Genomic DNA, 12,409 nt, shown 5'->3' with positions numbered 1-12,409 from the left:
TTTACAATGATAAAGGATAAACTCATCAAGAAGACATAACAATCATAATAAATGTGTCTGCAGCTAATAATAAGCTCAAAGTACATGGGAAAAAAAGATTTACAAAATGAAAAGGAGAAGTAGCAAATCCATTAAAAAAATCAGAAAGAGCACAGAATATTTTAATACAATCCATCAATTTATCCTGACATTTATAGAATGCTACCCAACACAGCAAAATAGATGTTCTTCTCAAATGCACATGGAACATTCATTAAGACAGATCATATGGATTGCCCATAAAATAAATTTCAATGACTGAAATTACAGAGAATATATTGTCTGACCAGAATAGTATTAAATTAGAAATCAATCACAATAAGATATCTCGAAAATCCCCAAATCTTTGTAAATTTAACAATACACTTCGAAATAACACAAGGGTCAAAGAATAAGCCACAGGGAGATTTGAAATTTCAAACTAAATGACAAAAAAATAAAACATAAAGCAAAAATTTTGCAATTCAGTTATAGCAATTCATAGAGAGAAATTTATAATTTTAAATGCCTATGTTAAGAAAGAAGACAAGCTGTACAAATTAAACATCAGTGCTTTCACTTTAAACCAGAAAAAGTGCAAACTAGACTCAAGGTTAGTAAAAGAAAAGCAGAAAATCAGCATTCGAAAATATTAATAAATCTGATAAACCCCTACCAATATAAGTTAAGAAAAAGAAAGTACAAATTACCAATGAAGAGGGGCCATTACTACAGTTCCATAATGAGGGAACATTAGGAATAACTTGGTGACAATACGTTACTGAGATGCACTAAAAGCTTTTGAAAAAAATTTAATACCTATTCATGATAAAAATTCTCAGCAAACCAGGAACAGAAGGAAACCTTCTCAGTCTGATGAAGGATAATCTAAAAACACCTCAAACTAATGTCATACTTAATGGTAAAACACTAAATGATTTCCCCCTAAGATCATGAACAAAGCAAGGATGTCAGCTTTCACCACTTCAATTAAACAATATAGTGGTGGTCCCAGCCATTCCCAATAGGCAAGAAACAAAAATAAAAGGCATAAATATTATAAAGGAAAAAGTAAAACTGTATTCACAGATGACATGATTGTGTATGCAAAAAATCCTAAGGAAATCTACAAAAAGTTACTAGAACTAACAAATGAATTTAGCTATGTCACAAAATATAAAGTCAATAATGTAAGAAATAAATTATATTTCTGTATATTAGTAACAAACAATTTGAAAAAATATTTTAAATACCACATGCAAATACATCCAAAACCATAAAGACCCATGTGAAAACTACAAAATATTATAGAGAGAAATTAAGTAAGACTTAAATGAATGAAAAAATGTAATATGTTCATGCATAGGAAATCTAAATACTATTGAGATATCAATAGTCTCCAAATTGATCTATCAATTCAATGCAATTCAACCAAAATATCTAAGCAGGCTGTGTGTGTGTGTGTGTGTGTGTGTGTGTGTGTGTGTGTGTGTGGAAACTGGCAATCTGACTCGAAAATGTATATAGAAATGAAAAGAACCTAAAATAACCAGAACAGTCTTGAAAAAGAACAAAATAGAAGGCCTTAGACCACCTGATTTCAATACTTACTATATAAGTTATCAAGACTATGGTATTGGCCAAAAAAAGAGACATATGGTGCAATGGAAAAGAACAGAATCCAGAAATATACCCACATATAAATGATCAAATGATCTGACAAAGATGCCAAAGTCATTCAAAATGGGAAATAAATGTCTCTTCAAAAAATGGGTATTGGGAAAAAAATGGGTATTTTTTCCATAGAGGAAAAAATAAACCTCCACTCCTACCTCATACCAACACAGAAAGTATTTCAAGGTAGATCATAAACATACATGTGAAAAATAAACTATAATGCATCTAGAGAAAAACAGCAAGTGTCTTGACTTTCTTATAGAACTCTCAGAAAACACTAACCATAAATTAAAAATAGATTATCTTGAATGTCATCAAAATTTAGAAGTTCTGTTCATCAAAATACAATATTCAGAAAAAGACAAGTCATAATCTGGGAGAAAATATTAATAATACTTATATCTAACAAGAGACTTGTATTTAGAATATGTAGAAAACTCCTATAATTTAATGACAAAAAGGAAAACAATAAAAAGCAGGCAAAAGACTTAAATACTTCCATTGGGAGATATCTGTATGGCCAATAAGCATATGCTAGTCTTTAACATCATTAGTCATTAGAGAAATGCAAATTAAAAGCAAACAATATACCACCATACACCCACTAAACTGGCTAAAATTTAAAAAAATAAACACCACCAAATTTTAGTAAAGATGTAGAGCAATCAGAACTCTCACAAATTGCTAAGAGGAATAAAATAGTACAACCACTTTGAAAAATAAAATGGCAGTTTCTTATAAAAATTAAACATGTATCTACTCTGTGACCCAGCAATTCTAATTTCAGTTATTAAATGTATGCCCAACAGAAAGCCTTCTACAAGAACGTTCATAGCAACTTTATTCATAATAGCCCGAAAGTGGAAGCAGTGCAGATAACTGTCTACAAGGAGAATGGATACAGAAACTCAGAAACTTTTGTATACTCATACAAAAGAATACTACTTAGCAATAAAATAGAGCAAACTACTCAACTATACAACAACAAGCATCAATCTTAAAAAGCATTAGTCTCAATCAATGAAGCTAAGCACAGAAGAGTACATACTATGTGATTCCTTTTATATAGGAAATTATGTAAGCAAAACTAATCCGTGGTGTGAGAAATGAGACCAGTGATTGCTTTGGCAGAAGGGGGAGCAGGGATGGGTCGTTTTGGAAGGGCCCTAAAAGAACTTTCTGGAGTGATGGAAATGTTCTATATCTTGATAAAGGTGTAGGTCATACAGATGTACAGATTTGCCAAACTGATCAAACTGCTCATTTAAGTTCTATGAATTTCATGTGTAAATTATACTTGTATTTTTAAAAAGTTGTATTCGAAAAAGAAATCAGGTGCATTAAAAATAATATTTTCACAGTCCTTAAAGGCTCATAAATCCAATAAAGCAAGATATTATACAGCTTAAAATCAAAATAAACATTTTTATACTTGATTATTTAATCAAAACAATCCTGAACAAAAACTAAAACAAACTGCTATTGATATAAGCTAATAATTGAGTCTTTAATATATTTTCATATACTCAATTTTTAGTAGTTTTTTCTGCTAATAGAATTTGGTTGAAGTCAGTCACAGATTACGTCCCAATCTGGAAAAGAGTGGATACTTGAGAGACAACTCAGGGGTGCCCTTAGAATATCTAGTAAATGAAATATAGTACAATGATAGATGACAACTATAACATCAATTCTGATCTAAATATTCAAATATATTAAAAAGTTTAAAAATGATTTTAGTGAAGTACACAGGTAAGCCTCACCCACAGTCAGACAAATTTGCAACACGTGCACTGCTCCTTCTTGTTTCAGAAAATTCATAAAACGAAATAAGAGATCTTGTTGCTCTCTGATTTGCTTCAATTCTAACTTCAGCACCTAGACAATATGAAAGGAAGAGTCAGTTAAGGCTCTACATATAGGTGATAAAATTACTTGTATCAAAAGTAGTATAAGCTATTGTTGAAAATACTTACAGATGGCTTTTTATTTCTAGGTTCTGCAAATTTCTGCAAGAATGGAACCAAAGGGGAAGGTGGTTCAGTTGCTTTTTCAGGCTTTGAAGAAAGAGAATTAATTAATTCATTAAAACCATCATTTGATTTGACAGATATGAATCAAAATTCAATGCAGCGTGAACTGTTTTCTAATATGTTCAATACTCACTGGGCTGTCATCTATGAAGATGATAAGCAAATGATTCACAGTATCCTAAAGGAAAATCATAAATAAACACAGGTCAAAAATAACTCCATTACTATGTTCTGCACAGAATTCTCAAAGCTTATATATTATGAAAGTTTCTAGAAAAATGAAGCAACAAATGGAGCAGTGGCTAAGTACCGATGTAACACAGAGGGGACATGGCCTCACCTTTTGTGAAAATGGGCAAAGAAAAGTTATTCTGACTTTGGCATTTAAAAGGTTTATAAAATATTCCTGTTTCTTCAAAATCTTACTGGATTAAAAGCAAAAGCAACCCAAGTGTCTATCAATGGATGGATGAATAAGCAAAACGTTTTATATACCTAAAATGGAATATTATTCAGGTTTGCAAAGGAGGGAAAGTCTGACATGTGCTACAACAGGGGTGAATTTTGAGGACATTACGATGAGTGAAATAAGCCAGTAGCAAAACAGACAAATAATGTATGGTTCCACTTATATGAGGCACCTAGAGGTGTCAAATTCACAGAGACAAGAAGTAGAGTGGTGGTGCCAGGGGTTGGGGGGAGGCAGGAATGAAGAATTATTGTTTAATGGGTGTAGAGTTTCAGTTCTGTAAGATGAAAAGAGTTGTAGAGATGAGTAGTTGTGAATGGTTGCTCAACATATGAATGTACTTAATACCACTGAACTGTATATATTAAAACATTTAAGATAATAAATTTTAACCACAATTAGAGGAAAAAAATTTAAATCTTACTGGATCAGCTAGGAAATCCAAAGAAGGAAGGAATATTGAACCAGAGAGGATCTCTCTTAAAAGTAAGGTCAGGGATCTGGAAAAAGAAATAATGATGTATGTATTTAGTGATTTACATCAGGTCTTACCTGGGGATCTTGCTAAAATGCAAACTATGATTCAGCAGGTCTGGGGTGTGCCCCAAGATTCTGTATTTCTAACAAGCTCCCAAGTAATGTGCAAGCTACTGGTTCACAGACCACACTTGGGAATTCTTAATTGGCTAAAAGAGAGTGCTATTTAAGAGAAAAAAAAGTATTTCCTTAGCAGAAAGGACTTAGGTGAGCATTAGAAAACACTTCTCACCTTGTAATAGTATTTAAAATGTTTAATATCTATTTAAATCAATGTTTAAAATTAATGTTTAATAGTATAATTATTTTACAATTATAATATTTAGATTAATATTATAAATTATTTTGTTTAAAATAAAAATATTTCATTTAAAATATTAAGATAAAACTTTGATTTTTTTAATAAAAATTTTAAATAAAGTAACATGAAAGTATATCCGTAAAATAAGTCATGGTTTCTCCTCTAAGGATTATTAGGGTAACAGTAATGACATCACTTTATGGAATAACCTAGACATACTCCTGTCGGAGAGGATAGGTCAAATGATCTCTAATTATTCTTCCCAGGTGGATACCTTAAAACCCACACATGTCTGTACAGTTTTTTCACATTGTTTCTCCCAGTGAGTCAAAATGTACATGTCTTTAAAAACAGGACTGCCAAGGAAATAACAAAGTATAATGATCTCAAATAAGAAAATTAATTTTATTCATATTTATCTCTGATTTCCAAGGATCAATTTCCAAGAAAAAATTCTAAGCAACACAATACATCACAAATACTTAGCACCTAAAATGGCAGTTTAAGACTTGGTAAATTGTATTTCTTAAATGAAAAATTATTCACATGATAAGCTAACCTCAAATTTTAGTGTACTCCTATTATAATCAAGAATAGCAATATATGTATGCCATGGTATGCAAATGCTGCTATGACATTTTCCAGTCTATTTATACCTGCAGTCTGTTGCTTTAGGAGGCAAAACATAAGGAAAAAGTAGTTCAGTAAGTTTCCTTAAATAGTGTAATTCATCTCTTCGACTCCTCAAAGCCACATGAAGCTCTGGACCATATTCTTCTAAAGCAGCTTGCTGTAAAAACTCTGTATTTTCCACTATAAATAGAGATAAAAAACAAACACTGAAAGAAGTTAAGCAACATTAAATAACTTCAGCCATTTCCACTAATAAACAGAAAATCATTGAATGTAGTCATTCCTTTCCTAGCCCTCCTTTCTTTCCAATATGTATTCTACTGGGAAATTTTTCCCAAGGATATAAAGAAAATAATTTTCCTCTTGGTTGGAAGTTTTTGAATTCTGAAATAAAAAGACCCTTCCTCCTTGGCAAATAAGAATTTAAACTCATGTCACTACTTTACAAGTTATATTAAACAAAAGCAAATATTTTTTTTAAGTGGAAAAAGCTACAGAAAACATCTTCTAGCATACACACAAAGCTTCTATTATCAAATATTACATCTTGTTCATCCTCTGCAAATACAGAAAAAAAAACACCCTTCTTAGAAATCTTTATTGTCTCTGCTTTCACATCAAAATCATTCAGATAACCTTTTAGAGCAATTACAGTATAGAAACTGGCTTTCTTGGTTAAATTCTGTATCTTCTGCCCAAAGGATAAGGACATAAGAGGTATAGAGTAGAACTCCATGATCAGATAGATAACTTAATAAGTATTAGCCAATGATAAGTTATATTAAGAGAAAGTTTTCTTAAAAGACCAAGCACTAAACTAACATTTTAAAGATTAAAAGTAACAACAGTATTGCTACTCCTTTTTACAGACCTCGAAAGACTAGGAGAAAAACAAGTCATGCTTTCCCCTACCTACATTCTGTGCCAAGTTTTAAAATCATGGAGTTTGTGAAGAGAATCTTACCCCTAATTCAACAGCCTTTCTTTTTGACTATTTACATCTATTTTTATTGAAAGAGGATGCAAGTACATTTACCAAAATAGCCAACATATGCATTCTAATGGTGTGAGTACTAAGAAGGTAAATGAAGGGCTATCTGCTCCTGAGGTACAAAAGCAGGATTTGCAAAGAAGGGCTTAGTTTTTACAAGACACACATTTTGTTTCATAATCATGCAATTATTTGCCCAGCATTTTTCTCCAAGAATGCTTTGGGGTTCAGATCTTCTAAAAATTTGTATCATGAACAGGGATCTAAAATAAGAAGACTAAGCTATGCTAAATCTCAACTCTACTTCATTACTAATGACTTTGAACAAACGATATAATCCTTTTGAGCCTCAGTTTCCACATAAGTAGTTATTAAATAGTTATTAACACTGAAAAGTTGTCATGAAAAATGTCCAAGTAGTTACAATATCTGGCGTGATTAAGCATTCACATATAATATATAAATTAAGTCACTAGATTGGAATCTATTCAATATCTGTCAGATGTAAGAGATTTTTGTACAACTAGGTAACAAGAAAATAAAGGAATCAGGCATAAGATAAAAAGAATATAGAAGGAAAGAAACCTTAATTGGGAATATAAGCAAAATATAGATGCTGGAAAATAGACAATGGATTAATCCCCACTAACCACCAGTGTATTGACTGCCTAACTAGTCAGCAGTTTTCAGACTAGAAAAGGAAAAGTCCCCAGAATCCACAATAAAGAGATATCTTCAAGATGAAAGACTGGGTTAAGGTCTTTCTGAACAATTATTATTAAATTTAAATTAAACCAATGCTTCTAATATACATATGTAGTTAACATTTCTAAGGGCCATAGAGTACTTACATAGAAAACTTCTACATAATCCCCATCCTCAAGAGGAAGATTAAGGAGAGAACACTAGGAGAGTAGGATGAATATGAAGAGATGAACCTTTCTATCCTGAGTTATGCACAACTGTGTGACCAAAGAATTTAGAAAATAAATTCATGCAGTAAAGAAATAAAAAATCTGAAAATCATTTTTACAAGTTTATCTAACTTACTGTCATAATATTTAGAACACCAGGACCTTTGGATGAAATAAGAGTCCTCCTCATTCTTTGGCCTTTTAATTATATGGAATTCATTCATTACAATGTTATTAATGGATCCAATCTAACATTTAATTGTGATTTTTTAATTGAGAACCATTTTTTTACATGAATAGTAGCAAATTAACAATCCCTATGTTGCAAAGACTCAACAATGAATTTCGTCAAACTGGTGTGTGATATATATATATATATATATATATATCATCATTCTGAGAGGCAAAATAATTGGAGATTTTATTTAACTGATCAATCCAACTAAAAATAAAAAGATGGCTCCATTTACTCTAGTCTGAGTTCAAAGTGTTTGTCTTTGGAACAAAATAAAGACTACATAAAAAAATACTTTCCCACACAAATGTTTATAACTTTATTCATAATTGCCAAATTTGGAAGCAACCAAGATATCCTTCAACAGGTATAAAAACAAAATGTAGTACATTTACAAAATGGAACATGAGCAATAAAAAGAAATTAGCTATTAAGCCATGAAAAGATACGGAGAAGCCTTAAATGCATATTTCTAAAAAAGAAGCCAGTCTGAAAAGGTTACCATATGATGCCAACTATATGACATTCTAGAAAAGGCAAAACTGTAGAGACAGGTTGCCAGGGTTTCACAAAGAAAGGAGGGAGGAATGAATAGGTAAAATGGGGTTTTTAGGACAGCGAAACTATTCAGTATATTGTAATGGTGGATAGATGGCATTATGCATTTGTCAGAACCCATAGATTGTACAATAAAAAGAGTAAGCCCTAATGAAAAACTGTAGACTTTAGTTAATAATAACATACCGTTATTGGTATAACAATTGTAACAAATGTACCAACTAAGGCAAGATGTTAGTAATAGGGGAAGTGGGGGGCAGATGGGAACTCTCTATGCTTTCTACTCAATTTTTCTGTAAACTTAAAACTTCTCTAATAAATGAAATTTACTATTAATAATGAAAAAAAAAACATTTTTCCTATATTTTAACAGTAAAGTAGCCTTAACAAAATGGCGACAACAAAGTTACTATCTTCTGTCTTTGCTAGTAACAGGGTTATTTTGCCAGTAATAATTTTCAAAGTTAACTTTTTTATTTAACAAATTACATACATTCAAACTCTTCCACTTTTTAACTATGTTCAAGAAAAACAATTTACTTGTTATAACATTATAAGATGAACACAGAAAAGAATTTTAAATATATAATTTGAAATATTTCTTGTATGTGAGGAATTAATCATACTAAAGAACAAATAAACTAGTAATTTAATTTCAACTCTGCCTACAACACAATTTCCCCAAATGTACTCTGATTATATTGATATTATGAGGAAGGGAGAACTGGTTCCATATGCAAATGAGTCTGGGATGTGCTGGGTCAAACAAAATTAAAGCTATTCTTTGCTGAATACTACTCAGAGATTCTGGTATGCTAGTCCTTACTGGGAATTTCCAGAAGGGGAATACAATATGTAGTAATTACCAGAAAACATGACCATGAAACCTCTTCTATATGGTCATTTTACGTAGAGTAGTATTCTGCAGAACATACTGGGAAAACATCGACAAAGAATACCAAATGCAAACACAAGGAAAATCAGTTTGGCAAAGAACCAAGTAGAGAGTATACACGTAATTTTGTTAAAAAGGAACATTTCAGTTTGATCTAAGAGCAAGAAAATTCCCAACTGAGGATTTCATTTGTTCAATTGGAAAAAATTTGCTGAACATATGCTATGTGCAAGTCATGACAGTATAAAGGCCAAGACACACTCGAGAAACTGAAAATAGGTCATTCTGACTAAAGCACAATACACAGTGAAAGACAAGAGTAGATCAAAATGTTTGACTAGATAGCAAAGGGCTTAAATGTAGTTTAGACTAGATAGCAGTCATTAATTTTTATTTAGTAGGGAGATAACATATTAAGAATCATGAAATTAACACAGTAGCAGTATATAGGATGGGCAATACATATGTAGTATATAGGACAGATAAAAACTGTTGAAATCATCAAGGAGAAAGGGGGAAGAGATTAAGATATACCTCAGAGGAAATAGTGAAGGCAATAGACTAGCATTCAAAAAAAGACAAGAATAATCACCAGTATATCTAAAAGTAACTAACTGTATTTTCATTTTCATAGATTCTTGAGTTTTCACAATCACTGATATGGTTAACAAACTATGGAAAAGGATTTCAGTTTAAAAGAATACTCTCACAGAATTTGTGAATATATCAGTTAATGTATCAACATTCAGACTTAGATATTTAAGGTGAAAGTTGGTATATAAAAATAAAATCACTCAAGTTTTGTAGTAGAAAACTGTATTACCTTTCTGACTGGCTTTAACTATCACTTCTATATGCTTCATTGCTGCTTTTAATAGTTTCTTGGTTATAATAGATGGAATATCCACCTAGAAAAATTCAACATTAAAATAAAAACTTTTAAAATATTTATCACTACAATGTCATTACAAATTACCACGGCAGGAACACTATATATATTTAAGATATTGGAACATATAGTCTTAAAAATTAGAGCTATTATTTGGAATCTTTCAAGAATATAATTTAAAAGCACTTTATATTCTTGGATCACACTAACTGTAACTCTACAGAATTTTTCTACCATAGTAATGAAAATATCTTAATATGCATACCCTATATACTAAATTTTTTTCTCACAAAATAATCTGTATTCATGACATTTCTTTAATGTGTTTGTTTTAAATGCATTCAAGAAAAAGATAGGCTATAAAGACTATTACTTTATAGTCTCAAGTAACTTATTCCTTTGAGACTATAAATTTATGTTTACTAAGGTTACTTGAAAATGAACTTTTTCATTCAGTTTACAAGATAAATCCTGGTTTTAAGATATACTAAAACACTCTATTTTGCAATATTAAGTTTCATCATTCCCCACAGACATTTTTCAACTTAAAGGCTGGAAATTGTAGTGACAATGTTAGGTTAGTGAGAGGGTTGAGGGCTTATATATACACACATAAAAGATAAATAAACTAAAAATAAATTGTAAATAAATCACCAAAAATCACGTGTATTGGACTTTGACAGGCTTATCTTCCACCACAAAACTCAACATATTCTATTTTTCCTTTATCAAAGGCATGAGGAAATTGCATCACAGTAGTGTTAAGCTTTGTGTTAACTTTTCAATTCTTTTTAAATTTCATATTAAAGAAAAAAATCACAGGCTGACAAATCTAATAAGCATGATGGATCATAAACCCCCAATTTTTAGTGATTTACTAATAAAACCCAGAGCCATTTACAGATATCTTTTGGCTACATAAGATCAAGCACATTCAATAAGGGGTTATTTATGCCAGTAGTATGCCTTATTGCAAACTAACATTACTCTTCATTTACTCCTGGCCTCTTGGTACTCAGTGATTATAAATTATTCTCATATTTATCAAATAAACATGTTTTAGTTATCAAACATTTTATAAAAATCTTGTCATCTGACAACATTCATGAAAATGTTCATATGTAAGTTCCATTTTAGAGACTTTAGGTCAGAATCAAAATGATAAAATCATGTGTTTGTCACTAAACTTTGATTAAAAAAAACAAACAAACAACTGTGGACCTTAAATGTTTCCTTGTTTTCATTATTCCCAAACAGTCAATTTACATTATTCAGGTAACTGTATGAGGATAGAACATTGCACTAGAAATAAGATGACCCAGGCCTAATCCTTTGCCTATTAACTACCTGACACTTTGACAAAGTTATTAATACTTTCTATAAAATGGGTACGATAATGACCCATGTATCTCCCAGGATAGCTACAGATAAAATAAAAGAAAGAATAGATAGCATAACAATCCGGAAAATGGAAGAAAATATTTGCAAATCATATAGCTGATAAATTACTTGTATACAGAATATACAATGAACACTTACAACTCAACAATAAAAAGATGAACAACCCAATTAAAAAGTGGGCAAAGGATTTGAATAGACATTTCTCCTATAAAAGATATACAAATGGCCAATAAGCATGTGAAAAGATGCTCAACATCATTAGTCATCAGGGAAATGCAAATTACAACCACAATGAGATACTGATTCACACCCACTACCATGGTTAGAATCAAAAAGTGAGATAACAACTAGTTCTGGCAAAGATGTGGAAAAATCAGAATCCTCGTACACTGCTGGTGGGAATGTAAAATGGTGCAGCCACTTTGGAAAGCGGTCTGGCAGTTCCTCAAAAAGATAAACAGAGAGTTACCATTTCGCCTGGCAATTACAATCCTATGTATATACCCGAGACAAATAAAAACATCTATCTCCCCCCCAAAAAAAAAAATTGTACATAAATGCTATGTTAACATTATTCATAACAGCCAAAAAGTGGAAACAATCCAAAGGTCCATCAACTGATTGATGAATAAACAAAAAGTGGCATATTTTTACAACGTAATATTATTCAGACATAAAAAAGAACCAAGTACTGATACGGGCTACACAATGACAACATTAATAAACCTTGAAAACATTATGCTACATAAAAGTAACCAATCACAAAGGCCACATATTATATGTGGCCATTTATATGAAATGTCCAGAATAGATAAATCTATAGAGACAGAAAACTTGGTTGGCTAAGTCTAAGGGAAT

At 31.1% G+C, this 12,409-nt stretch overlaps 1 protein-coding gene across 6 annotated transcripts in view; it reads right to left on the bottom strand.

Moving 5' to 3' along the window:
* The window catches only part of SNX14 (sorting nexin 14), a 68,807-nt gene that overhangs the window by 29,033 nt on the left and 27,365 nt on the right, over positions 1-12,409 (bottom strand). For all 6 annotated transcript variants that reach the window (XM_074333263.2, XM_074333265.2, XM_019743246.3 and 3 more), the window contains exons 7-12: positions 10,085-10,169; positions 5,692-5,848; positions 4,622-4,697; positions 3,862-3,906; positions 3,672-3,752; positions 3,459-3,573 (exon numbers count right to left, since the gene is read on the bottom strand). In XM_074333263.2, coding sequence (XP_074189364.1) covers positions 3,459-3,573; positions 3,672-3,752; positions 3,862-3,906; positions 4,622-4,697; positions 5,692-5,848; positions 10,085-10,169 — 559 coding nt within the window. The remainder of the gene's footprint in view (positions 1-3,458; positions 3,574-3,671; positions 3,753-3,861; positions 3,907-4,621; positions 4,698-5,691; positions 5,849-10,084; positions 10,170-12,409) is intronic.

Source organism: Rhinolophus sinicus, chromosome 2 (assembly GCF_057876585.1).
Source record: "Rhinolophus sinicus isolate RSI-liver-muscle chromosome 2, RSI-T2T, whole genome shotgun sequence".
NCBI classification, from domain to species: domain Eukaryota; kingdom Metazoa; phylum Chordata; class Mammalia; order Chiroptera; family Rhinolophidae; genus Rhinolophus; species Rhinolophus sinicus.
Note: the sequence above shows the minus strand (reverse complement) of the source record. Positions and strands in the feature narration are given on the sequence as shown.